The 14233-nt window shown below is 31.2% G+C and overlaps 1 protein-coding gene across 5 annotated transcripts in view; it reads left to right on the forward strand.

Moving 5' to 3' along the window:
• LOC140446071 (adenylate cyclase type 10-like) overlaps nucleotides 1–14233 on the forward strand; it is a 77720-nt gene that overhangs the window by 13667 nt on the left and 49820 nt on the right. For 4 of the 5 annotated variants that reach the window (XM_072538590.1, XM_072538591.1, XM_072538593.1 and 1 more), the window contains exons 5-10: nucleotides 596–659; nucleotides 715–855; nucleotides 6674–6896; nucleotides 10326–10522; nucleotides 11580–11814; nucleotides 12353–12602. In XM_072538590.1, coding sequence (XP_072394691.1) covers nucleotides 596–659; nucleotides 715–855; nucleotides 6674–6896; nucleotides 10326–10522; nucleotides 11580–11814; nucleotides 12353–12602 — 1110 coding nt within the window. The remainder of the gene's footprint in view (nucleotides 1–595; nucleotides 660–714; nucleotides 856–6673; nucleotides 6897–10325; nucleotides 10523–11579; nucleotides 11815–12352; nucleotides 12603–14233) is intronic. The other variant, XM_072538594.1, reaches the window with a different exon arrangement.

Consider the following 14233-nt stretch of genomic DNA (forward strand, 5'->3'; position numbering starts at 1 on the left):
CAATCGGTACTTTTTCCCTCTCATCACATGACCAAGATATTCCAACTTTCTTCTCTTGATGGTGATCAACAGCTCCCGTTCTTTGTTCATTCTTCGAAGAACTACACTATTTGTTGCTTTGTCTGTCCAAGGTATTTTCAAAATTCTTCTGTATATCCACATTTCGAAGGCCTCTAGTTTATCGGTATTGCTCTTGTGTAAAGTCCAAGTCTCTATTCCGTACAGCAGTATCGAGAAGATGTAGCATCTAACCAATCTCATTTTCAGGTTTAAGTTAATGCCATGACTTCCCAGAATGTCCTTCATATTAACAAAAGCAGCTCGACCCTTTCCAATTCTAGTTTTTATTGCTTCTGTGATGTCATTGTTGTTATTAACGCTTGTTCCCAAATATTTATATTTGTGCACCCGTTCGATTTCGTTATTGTGAATGTACAGGTTTGCATTCAATCTTTGTTTTTTGGAAATAATCATGAATTTCGTCTTAAGTTAATACTAGTAAGTTAATAATAAAATATTACCGGCAATTTTATCAAAAGGTTTAGTCCTCATTTCTCATGCCAGTAAGTTTATAGTTAATTTATAATTTTGTCAGGTTTTAGGAGTTGGCCCAAATTGGAGAAACATTCAAAGACACTACGAAAAGAGCGACTTTGTTGGTAAACCTTAGTCAAGCATACAGTACAAGTATAGTATTAATGGATTTATTTTTAGAAATCTACAGCCTTTTAAGCGATCTTCCTGATGATTTAGCTGATGATGTTGATCGTTTAACTAACATTTCTGATGAAAGAAGTAGTATAGGACCTGAAGAACCAACTCAAGCCTTAAACGCTTCCACGGATCAATATGCTTGTAGGTCCCATTAGTCTTAGTTAATTTTAGTATTATATTTTTTTAAACAATAGACGTAGATATATACAGAACTCGATGATTTATAAAATTGTCTTATTTTCATTTCTAGTTGTAGGTCACTACTTCTATGATGTTAGTAAGTCAATATTATCTAACATTGATGTAACTATAAATTTATGCTCTAGATTTTTAGAAAAAAACTGTTTTTCATTTTACAAGAAAAATTCTTTCTAGTGTTTATTGGATACCTGGGCCACATCCTGAGAGGGGAAAAATACGCAATCCCTCAACTAATTATCCAAGGAAAGATTAAGGGCAAGAGAGGAGTAGGTCGCAAACAAATGTCGTGGCTGCGAAATATAAAGAACTGGACAGGCGTAACTAACACTGGCGAACTTTTGCATGCCGCAAAAGACAGACGTCTGACCTTAAGATAATTCGCCAACGCACTATAGGTGCACGGCACCATAAGAAGAAGAAGTGTTTATTGTAGAAGGATTGATTTAGACAGAAAGGTCTTCTTTAATTTGAGTCTTCGTGTATTGAGCTAGTGATCGTGGAGTGAATATTGAAACTCATCAATTGAATCCTTTTATTTAACATCTCTAGCAATTTCTGTTTTCATATCAAGTGCCAAGATAGAGTTGAGATGAGTTGTGCCAAGGATAAAGTGTAGATTAGATATGGGTTTGGGTCTCAGACATTGGTGATGCAGTATATTCTGCAGCTGAAATGGAAAGTGCAAGCGCCGATGTTATAAGGGTGGAAGAATGTTGGCCCCACTTTTGGTCAACAAGTGTGCGAAAAAAATTTTGTTTTTGATATTAGTTCGCCTTTTAGTTTTAAACGATAAAATTAAGTAGTAATTACTCGGTGAATGGTAATTTGCCACCCAAGTTAACTGCAACATTTATAGAAGAATTAAACAATTCAACGGTTTCGCCACACCATTTATTGTTTAGTTTTCTAAATAATTTTTTATTACGAAGGTAGAAGGAGCAGTTTTTTGAAAGGAGTAAGTTTTTTTTTAAAGTTAATTTATTTTTACCACATTGGCAATGATTTAGGGCTTCTGTTAGTATTATTCCTTTTCGGCAAAAGTTTCTGCTTATGATAGCAATATTTCTTGCAATAGAATACGAGTATATGAAAGTGCTATTATGTACTGGTATAGATTAATTGTTCGTGTTGATATTTTACAGTATAGTTATGATTACACTACCTTGAGCGAGACTATTCTTGTACGATCTTCATCTTTTATTCGTTTTATAGAGAGATAACATATCTTCTGTTCGTCAGGAAGACGCATATAAAATAAATAAGTTTACTGGTTGATGTAATGTTATACAGTTTATAAAAGTGTCGTCTGTAGTAACGTAAACGCTTGCAAGATCTGAAAATGCAGCCACATATATCATGTGTCTTTCATACTAGTTTTCGACGTATTCACAGAGTATTTACTCTAAAAACTTATTAAATGAAAAACGATAATCATAATCCACGTATTTAAAAAGAGACTGGAATATGTCACAATATAGTAAACAAAAGACGGATAGACTCATAGAATACATAGGCATTACTACAGAAAGATTTAAATAGATATTAGAAAAACTTTTTCAACCAGTCAAATTAACTTAACTTTTTTTTAATTTCTTCGCTCTTTGGGCATTATATATATATCGTTTTCTAATCAAACTTTGACATATTTAATTGTCACTGTATATATTTACATATAAGGAGGTAAAATGCAAACAAGCTAAAGTCACTTTAAGTAATTTTTCAGGGAGGGCGAAAAACTTGCAACTTTGCTCTGAAAAGGGATAATGAGTTCTAATCAATGTTATTATAATAGTATTGGTTCCAAACATGCGATTAAAACACTGATTTTAGTTAGGGTAGCTAAAATATAGTTTAAAATATTGATTTTGTTTTGGTAATAAGACCTTTTGCACGAACTCAGTGGAAATAGGTCGTTTTACATGTAAAATGTTGTGCACATTTTCTGATTTACATGTAAATAAAGTAATAAAACAATAAATGAAAGGTTTAACCCTTAATAAGACATGGGATATAAGGAGAATTAATTTGTTTGTTTATATACTTTTGGTATCTAAAGGAGGTAAATAAAACATATTTTTGTTGAAATATAAAATAATTTGAAAAAGTAATAAAAAAATAGTGGTGGGAACTATTTTCCCGTTGTTCTTTAAAAAAATTTTGTAGGTGTGAAATTAATTACCCTTATACAGTTTGTGAAACAATTTATTAATTCAAAAATACAAAAATGCATATATGGGTGACAAAACTAATTTAGGTCTCAACTACAGCAGTGTGGAATGATTTAAAACATGGTTTTGGGCATAAAGCTACTTGACAATAACTACATATAATGTTCGTTCGTTTTTCTTCTTTTTTTGTTGAGCAAAATCTGCATCTTGTATAATTTTTTTGAACATCTGGTAAATGTGATCCTACATTTCTCAGCCGAATTTCGTCTGGAATACCAAAGTTGCCCGTTTTTTTATTTTTAAATATCACAGGTCGAGATGCCTTTACTGTAAAGTCACCTATGAGAGCTCTTCCAAGGCGAAGCCTAAAATCCTTGTGAGAAGTATTTTTTTGATCATGAATTCTTGTGTACATAATATATGCATTAATTACACTTGCATCTAAAAGAAAGAAGAACAATCTCATCCACGATTTTCTAGACTTCCTGCTTATGGGATATGATGCCCTAAAGTGGTCAAAGTGATCAACTCCTCCCATGTTTAGTGTATAATCTGCAATAACTTTTGGGCACATTATATCTTTCTTTGTGCCATCTCTTTGTGTACTTTTTATCATGGTTACTTCATGTGGTTGATTAGCAGTTGTAATAACCGTGACTTCTTTGGTATCCAACCACTTTATTGCTGTTATAGGGCCACTGCTCAAACAATAGAATTCATTCTTTCGAAGTTTTTTATTTTTGGTTTGCTTTTTCCTCATGAAATCGGGCAAACCTTTGCGATTAGGTCTAACTGTACCTATAGAATACAGCTGTTTAGCATATAAATCTTCCAACAGTTTGCAACTCGTAAAAAAGTTATCAAAACCAACCAAAGATTTGTGTGGTATATCTTGGCATAATTCAGTTACAACCTTGTATCCCAAGCCATCATTTTCAATGCCTTCAGTTTTTCCAGTATAGATAATAAACTGGTACAGATACCCAGTAATAGCATCACACTTTGCCCAAATTTTATAACCACGCTTAATCGGCTTCTTGGGCATATACTGTTTGATAGAACTACGTCCTTTAAATTTCACCATACATTCATCAATAGAAAATCGACTTCCAGGTTTGGCTTGTTCTTTGAAAACTTCATTTAGTCTATCTATAAATGGTCTTATCTTATACAGTATATCAAAGTTAGGTGAACCTCTCTCTGCAGCTGCTGGATTGTCATTTAGATGGATATTTTCTATTAATTTTTTGAACCTGGTTATTGTAAAAGCTTTGGAGATAACAGGATTATTATAAAAAGGATCACTTGACCAATATAAATCTTTGTCTGGTACAGGGTGCAGTCCCATTAAAATAAAAACACCTAGCAATGCCCTTATTTCTTCTTGGCTAGTGTTTTTGTAATTTTTGCTGTCTTTTTGTACAGCATATAAATTCGTTTGAGCAACAATTTGTTCTATTAGATCACAAGGAAAGAAATTCTCAAAATAAAATATTGGTTGACTTTTATGGGTGAATTGAACATTTGACTGTAACACAGGCTCAAATTTTGGTATTTCTGGAACATCTGTTTCAGAGGTCCATTGTCCAGTAAAATTAGTTAGCGTAACCACTGGACTCTGTTCTACCAAAACACTTTGATTTTCTTGTGGGTCATTCTCAGATGTTCTTTCAGTTGTGGAATTTACATCAACGGTTGTAGAAGGAACAATTTCATCAGATTCACCAAGCAATTGCCCAATTCTGCTATCAATAACATCTCCATCGGACTTACCGCAAACAGAAGTAGATGGGGATGGTATAAAAATGTCATCATCATCATCAGTGTCGAGATCAACATCAGACCAATCTTCTTCTAAGACAGCAAGGAGTTCACGTTCTGATAATCCCCTTCTTGAATTCATAATCCTAAAATATAACAGAAATTTTAATGTTTCTGGTGCATGACTTTTGCGTTTTTTTTTTATGGAATTGGATAAGGGGAATAATTTTTCCACCAACTTCAAAGACAAAAATAACTATCTTTTCATAAATTTGTATAACAAATTACAATGTATTTAGCTTGACCAAACAATATATATATCAATAATACAATAACTTTGTACTTACCAGAATTTTTGGAGCCGATTCACCAAATAATTTGCAAAATTGTAACAAAAATCAACTTTTAGCGGCAAGAAATATCATAACCTATGAAAATCTAGTTGTCGATTGTCAACTAAAAATCAGATCCATGGAATAACTGTCAGAATAGTTGGTGTATTTATTCATGAAATGAATACGTAATATCACAAAATTCAACATTCTGTGTATTGACAGCGACAATCGAAATTTGGCGGCAAAGTAAAGTGGGAAATATGTTCCCGTTATCTTATTAAGGGTTAAATGGTTTTCTGAAGAAACTTTTATTTTTATAAAATAATAATATAGACTTTACCTAAGTGACAAATATTATCATAGTAGGTAGTTAATGCAACAAACAGTTTTTTAAATATGCGAGTCATAGTGCTCATCGTCAAGGCAGTCACACATTTCTTCCTGCTCCTCACCAGCTGCTGCTGTAGTGGGTTCATCAAAAATCAAACTCTTGTCCACGGCGTAGACTGATAGTATTCACTTAGCTTCTTAGTATTAAGTAGTGGCCAGTCTTCTCCTAGTGCTTTTATCTTGCCTATGCCACTGTAGATGTCATGGTATTCCTGTTTAATTAAAATTATGGGTTTATTTTTCGCAACTGCTTTTCTACTCCTCCAAAAACACGGTCGGCTGGTAAAAAACTATGTCCTCCTACAGGGAAATACAATTGTGTGTGTGTGTTTCCAAAAAATGAATGTGTTCTAAGGACAATATTATTTTTATTTTGAGAAACACAACCATCGCTAAACAACCTTAGTACAGAACAGCCCTGAAAATTAGCTTCTGAGATAGTGGGATGATATTTCCGCACTGCCTTTTCCTGCCTGGTTCTCTGTCCAAATATAGAACATGGAATTTTGAGTTTTTAGATCAGTAATATAAAAGTTATAAAACCCAATTTCTCTTGCGTAATAAGCTTCTTGAATTGGACTTTTCGGTAGTGGCTGAATTTGTTGAAGATGAAAGCAAAGGCTAACAGAATGAGAAACATCCATTTTTATGTACTCATTTAAAGCCTTTGCTCTTCTTGAATGAATCCGCTTTTCAACCATTAGCTGCACGTTTTTAGCAGAACGTGCTATCACCAGGAAAAATTACATAAAATGACAAAACGGTAATAATTCTTTCTCAAACAACATTTTAACGAACTTTAATAGTTACACCTTGTGAGGTTGCTGGTGTCGGTGTATAAAATATTACGAAAGTACATACATATTGTATTCTATGATTCACGGAACTTTAAAGACGTTACTTCAAAGATAAAGCTGAATAGCTAATAAATAACTGAAGTTACAACAAAATTTCTAAATGATATTCTTGATTAGACCGTAATTTAGACTAATGCTCTTATATGTTTTTGTTTAATAAAATAAAATTAAATGTATTATACCGATTTAAGTAAAAGTTTCTTTTTAAACCGTGTATTTAATGTAATGCAAAAATAATCTATTTTAGTAAGACCGGCGGTAAATTTAGCTGTTAGACTTAATATAATGAACGAATTAAGACGGTTTATTATTGCTCCTGTCATGAACGGGATCGATGCTGAAGAACCAATTGAATATATGACAGAAATAAGACAAGTCTGTATACTTTTTATTAACATAAAAGTAAATGAAAATATTTCTTCTACCCAAGGAACAGAACTTGCCAATAAAGTTTATATCTTGGTGTGCAAGTAAGTATATCGGTGTGACAACATTTCTCTTGCTTTAACGATTCGCAATTTTTTTTTACTAGTAAACATATATACAGAGAACGGCTAAATTATGGAATATTATCATTATTTCGAGAACCGTCGAGTTTTGAGGAAAATCCCGAAACAGCTCGATTTTTATTATAAAATTTAAATTTTTTTAAGGGTACAAAAACAATTTTTTTAAATTTTAATTCAACTAAATTACAACTAATGATTTAATTCATAATGTACTTTAAAGTAACCAAATTATGCATAACAATTATTTTAAATTAAATGTTCGAAATGTCACTTTTTGCATTGATTCCTTAAATTTTAAACTCTTTTCGACCATTTAGAAAATATGTATTACAAATAAATAGACTTTCTGCAAATATGCAAATAAATATGTAGAAAATATGCGCATAAATATGCACGTGTTTACCCGAAAATATGCAAATATTTTACAAAATATGCATACACATAAATAAAAAAATCGTAAAATAGTAACAATTTTATTTAAAAAAAAGTGTACATAACTAAATATTTCCTACTATTCATTAAGATTTACATTTATTTTAAGTAACTACATCATTTTTAAGTATGAATAAACTTATTTAGAATTATGGTAACAATAAATGACCAAGTGGTGTTCAAAATTTTCTGACAAAAACTTGTGGCTTCTGTCTGAGTACATATATTTATATATGAAAAAACTTCGTTCAACATCAACTGATGTAACGGGAGCATTTTTCAAACTAACCAAATCATTTGGTTCTAAATTAATTGTTTCCGAAATATTTCCAGCTAGAACACTGACTACTTCAGAAAGAATATGGTAACCTTTATTTTTTTCCATAGTAGCTTCAAATTTTTTTAAAATATCTTTTCCAATATTACCTCTAACGTTCCGACAACATGACGCAAATTCTTTTATTAATGCTGTACTTTCGAACAATGACAGTTTTGGTGATTCTAACTGAGTAATTGTTTTTTGAACAAAACTAAAATTTGATTTTATAAATGAAAGTTCTTGTTGAAGCAAGTTACTCTGAAAAGTTTGTTTAGAATCCAAAAGAGATTGGGAACTTTCATCTGTTAACGTATCAATTATGTTCTTTATTTTAACAAAATGATCTGCATAAAAATTAGCTGCTTCTAACTATGTTCCCCATCGCGTTAAAATAGGTTGTGGTGGAAGAGGAATGTTAGGTAGCATTTCTTTATAAAGTTGAATTCTTATAGGAGATTTAAGAAATACTTTTTTGACACTGGATATCATGGTATTTACAAGAGGAAACTTTTTTCGTATTTCCTCTGCAACTCTGTTTAATCCATGCGCTACACAAGTAACATGTATTAAATCTGGGAAAAATATTTTTAAATTTTGTCCTGCTTTCACCATATAAGGAGCAGCATCCGATAAAATAAGCAGTAATTTATAAGAAGGAATAGTTGTCGGAAGAAAAAAAGTTGCTAATGTTTCTTGTATAAAACGCGAAATTGTTAAAGCATTTGTTTTCTCAAGTTGCTGGCATGAAATAAGATGAGATTTTGGTAAGGTATCTTCTTTAAGAACACCAATCAATAAATGAGCAATATACTTTCCTGAGGAATCAGTGGTTTCGTCTATAGATATGTAAAAATAATTATCTGCAATTTCTTCCTTAATATTAATTAACACCGACGAGTATAGCCCGTTCACATTATTTCTTCTTAGAGACCGATCACTTGGAACATTAAGTTTGCAATATTTTTTTAGAAACGAACTAAAATTTACATTTGCTAATTTTGAAAGCGGTATGTTTGCAGACACTAATGCGCGACACAAGTCTTCATTAAAAGTTTCTTGCTAATCTAATTTTTTTGAAGTAGATTGGAAACATTTAGCCATTGAAGTTTGATGTTTTCCTCCTATTTTTCCTTTTTTTTGCAATGTGTGAAGCAGTTCTCACATGTTAGTCTATCTGAAATTTCTTCTCACATGCTATCTATAAATAAAAATAAAAACCTTTATTTTAACCCAACCTTTAAAATATAAAAATATACAAGGTGTTTTTGTTTAATCAAATAACTGGTTTGAAAAAAAAAACACTAGCTAAGTGTTTTAAATGCAGTATTAATCCACAAATTAGTTTTTGTTACTAACCATTAGTACATCATATAACTTATTTTAAAATTCAACAAAAGTTTTTTTTTGTTAATTCAATTACAATAAAAGTAATTGTGTTTTAGAATAGCTGACTTCATAAAAAAAAGTAAAGGTGAAACATTTTTCTAAATACACACCATTGTATTGTACCATGGACAATTTTTTCTCACTAAAGGAAGCTATTTTTCATTTAAAAACAACCTACGAGTACTAAATTTCAAGTAAATACGTTTATTGGTTTTAAAGTTATTGTTGTTATTAACTAAAAGAATTTAATTTTTTTTAATTTTAACACCATGTATCTCGAAAAGTAAATAAGTTTGACCCCTCATTAACTATATCGTTTTGTTCAATTTTTCGAGAAGTATCTACAGTCAAACGTTGTAAGTGTCATTTGGAAAGACCCTGTATGTATGAAATATTAGATATTTAATAGAAAATATTAGATACATACAATTTTGCCACAGACTGAACAGTAGATTTTTCCCATATCCATAAACAGCTCTTTATAAGGTTTAATCCAAGTTGAAGCACTGGTTGTTTTAGGCATTATAAAATCACAATCTTCCTTTTTGTTACGCACAACGAGTGTTTACGCTTTGAATATCAAAACAAAAATGATTTACAAATCTGAGCATCAAATTAGAAATGTTTAGGTACCTAATTCAATAAACTGGGAGATTTTGGAAAATCCCTAAATTAGGAACAAAACTATTAGCCGTTTACCTGCTGTTAAGATACAATAAATTGTAGATAGATTTGGGGATTAGATCATAAAATGCAAATGAGCGAACCCTTAGCGATTATCCAATAACTGAATGCCTCAGTGACCGAGACTTTCTAAGAATGTTGAGGGCTACTTAAATTGATCTTCTTTGAAATTGTAAATGTTTTGTACCTGTAGAGATTACGTACTTAGATCATTTCTTGATTAAAATGACTACAAAATTTTATACAAGAATTGAAATAAATTGGTATGTTTAAAAATTTTCAAATACAGTATAAAAATCTGAACTTTTATGCACTTTATGCAAACTTTTATACAAATATGCCAAAATATGAAATATTTGCATAAAATATGCACAATATGCAAAATATGCAATATGCATATTTGCCGAAGTCTACAAATAAATAAAAATAAAGTCAAAATGTGTAACAAAGCGATGCACGGTGATGTAAAAATATAATAAATTAATTTGTTGCTTTGTATTTTGTATTTCGGATTATATAGTTTGTATTAAATGAGTTAGATTTAATGTGTGCATAATTCCTTATTACAGTTCTGTCAAAAATGGGAACGGTTGCGTAAATAAAATAAGTAACTTTGATAAGGATCTTATGCTTTTGGTTATTTTTGGACTACGAGGATTTAAGCATGAATTGGAAAGTCAATTAGCTTTAAAATGTGCCATAGAATGTCATAATAAGTTAATAGTCCTTAATGATATTATGGGAGTAGCTGCAGGAGTTACTACCGGTAGGTCACCTATTAAAATAATTATTTTATTGAGTGTTAAACATTACCTTATTGGAAATAGCTATATTGATATTGGTTTGACTCAATCATTAGCAAACTTTTTATGGAGAGGGCTAGATAAAATAAAGAGATCTATAAAAAATGCAAAGTAGGAAATACATACAATATCTTCCAAATTTCCATACTCGCCGATTGTTTTTTCTTTCATGAAATAAGTTATTTTGTCTTTTTGACTCAAATTTCATTCGAAAATCCTTATTCTCATTAAATATGTGCAATACTCGTAATTCGAGTATGGGAAACCAGGTCATGCAAAATTCTTGCTTAGATGAGTAGATTTATGATGTGGAATGCAATTTAAGAATCCATGTCGGTCATTTATCGTCTGCTTGCTTTGTAAATCGTAGAAGGCACAGATTTAAATAAAAGTTGAATTTTGGTTTCGAACAAATCTTTAGAAATCTTTGGATTGTTACTTTTGCTTTATTATTAGATGTAGCCATTTGCCTCTTTAGGAAGTTATTTCATTATTACTTCCTTTAACGGAAAATATTTGATTTCATGTTCAGTGCTTCTTACTGAGTCGCTCTTATGAGTCCTGAAAGGACGAAATACATATAAGCGACTTGTAGAGGCACTATACGTAAAATAAAATCTTAACTGTCTTTTCTATAGATTTAAAAGACTTCCTTCTATCATGACTTTAGTCTGTGTTAGTTAGCGTCATTTTACCGAATCGTAGCAGTTCCTCTGATATTCCTAGTGATCTCATTGCTTCGTATAGTCCGTTTCGTGAGATGAAGTCATAGGCCTGTTTAAAATCAATAAAGAGCATATGCAAATCAAGGTTTTCTTCATAACTGTTGTTTTGTAATAACTTAAGGAAAAAATATGTTCAGTTGTTGTTCTTCGCTGTCTGAAACTAGCCTGGCATTCTCTGCTCTGTTTCGTAGGTTTTTAATCGACTTCGTATAATTTTTGCTAATACTTTTACATTAATTTTTTTGATTATACTTTTTTAAAATTTTTTTATTATACTTAATGTACTAATTTTTAGGAAAGTGCTACTGTGGAGCCTTTGGTCATGCTTTAAGGCGAGAATATACTGTAATCGGGTTAGTAGTAAACAAAGCAGCAAGACTAATGGTTGCTTATCCTGGTAAAGTTACTTGTGATAGGGAAACGTTTTTACACAGTAAACTAGAATCAAAAAATTTTATTTTACAAGAATACAAATTTCTTAAAGGGATTGTAAATCCAGGAGCTATTTACGAATTTCAAGGAATTCAAATGTACGTAATTTATCTTCTAATTAACAATAATTTATGTCTTTAAATTTAACCGGTAAACATTGATTTTGAAAATTACTAGTTTTTCTTTATTCCATTGTTTATGATATAACTGTTATCTAGAATCTAGACTAGAACTTTTAAATTATATTGACAACTATGCATTTTCACCAAATTTTAAGAATTTCTGTAGGGAGTATTCCCTCCTCTGGCAGTTTTACTCCTCTCCTTTTAAACTACGAGGCATGCTTTGGATCAGATTTTGGATTTCTGCGGAAGATTGTTTCATTTCTCCACCAATATATCACGAAGCTTTCTTGACTATCTGGGGGCTGGCACATGACTCCGTAAACGTCTACTCATCTCATCTCAAACATGTTCTATAAGATTAATATCTGGACTGCGAGCAGGACATACAAATTGTGTGATGTGAACCACGTCAAGATACTAAATACCTATCTGAGCAGTGTAGGGCCCTGCATTATCATAAATAAATATTACTGACCCTAATTTTATGCTCGGTAGTGCATATATATCTTAGATTTCAGGTTGACGCACCATTAGAAGATCTAGGTCCACTCTTAGGAAGGGATCAAGAAATCTATTTATACTCTAGTTTGCTACATAAAGCTAGAAAAAATTGGGAAGACAAACGAAATGACGCAACTATTATAAATGTGTTAGTTTTCGAAGGAGTTTTCAGAGTTGGCAAAACTCGGGTACTTCAAGAAATTATGTTTATTACAAAAGTTCCTGTTCAAAAGTTTGTATTATCTACCTTTGTTATAGATGTAAGTACCACGTTATACTTTTATAGGATTTATAATTAAAACAATTTTTAAATTGCTGTAAAATTAGCATTGTTTGATTTACAAAATTATTGTTATTATATTTGACCCTGAGACCGATTGAAAAATATATTAGTGTATAAAAAACTTTTATAATGAAGTATAAACTTCCAGCGTAATTGGTTTATTTGTAAAATTATTAAAATAATAATTTAACAATTTTCAAAAGATTTTTCGATAAATTGTAAACTTAATAGATCAGAGAACTAAGGATTTTCCTATGACACTTGTTGGTTCAGGCATTTAAAAACGGCTCTGGATAAATTTGGTGATAACAATATGTAAAAAACAAAATGTGCAAAATACTAAACGTCATTAATGGCAGTTACCAGCTGAAGTCCGTTTGAAGAGGTTTACTCTCCGGAGACTGGAACTCACTTAAAGCATGGGTGTATGTTACCTGAAGTAAAATTTAATTAAAATATTAAACATCAAATAATATTATCAACATCATGTACTATCTTTGGTAACACAATATATTTTAAAGGGTTTTTACCCAAATATTTTGGTGGCTCAGGCATGGTAACCTGTATTTTAACCTGATGATGGAACTGTTGTTCCGAAAACGTTCGTGTTTTTAATGTAGCCCTTTTTAGGGTTTTTATAAAATATATCCATATACAAAGATTAACCTCTTTTTGTGATACGTGGTATACAGCCAGCTGCAGGAATTATTTTCCTTGTGGATTTTACTTAGAACAGACAGAAAATGATATAACAATCTTAAAAATAAAAAACTGGAGAAAAAAAGCACAAAACAGATCAGAATGGAGAAGACTCCTGGAACAGGCCAAGACCCAAAAAGGGTTGTCTAGCCAGTGATGATGATGATGACATATATGGTTTGTTTATATTATTTGTTGATTATGTTATTGAGATAAATTATTATTTAATTGATTAACAATATTTAAAAGAATTTTGAGGGATAAATTCTTATAAAAACTCCAAAGGTATATCTCAAACAGATTATTGCAAACTTGAAACGCGGTTATCTCAAAACAGTATTTTAAAATTTACCTCTTTTTATACACAGAGCATAGATATATAATATTCCTGATAAGAAATATATAGTTTTTACATCCAAACATAGGACCTAAATTATGTATTTTTATTTGGAAGTTGTCAGTAGACATCTCTATTGATAACTCCCAGATAACCCATTACTCATTCTGATTCATTTACCAACAAAACGTAATATACGTTTTCGAGGACCCTAGAATAGTATTTGCTGACAGAGCTTAGTCCTATTCCTAGAATCATCCCCGACTTATTTGTCGGGAAACATTGAATATTTCTCAGAGTTTTATTACAGTCTGATGGTGGACAGACAGGTGGTTGTGGTGGCTGAGAATGCTTCGATGTTACGTGTTCTCTACTCTTCTTTATGGCTTGGAAGCGTGGACACTAAAACAAGTACATCTGAATAAGTTGGCCGCCTTTGAATTTTGGTGTTACAGAAGAATTCTACTAATATCATGGATTCAAAGAATGTCAAAGAAATAATATTAACTATCAAAAGACGAGAACTTGAGTACTTAGGACATGTGATGAGAGGGCAAAAATACGCATTACTG

This window comes from Diabrotica undecimpunctata, chromosome 7 (genome assembly GCF_040954645.1).
Source record: "Diabrotica undecimpunctata isolate CICGRU chromosome 7, icDiaUnde3, whole genome shotgun sequence".
Classification (NCBI taxonomy): Eukaryota; Metazoa; Arthropoda; class Insecta; order Coleoptera; family Chrysomelidae; genus Diabrotica; species Diabrotica undecimpunctata.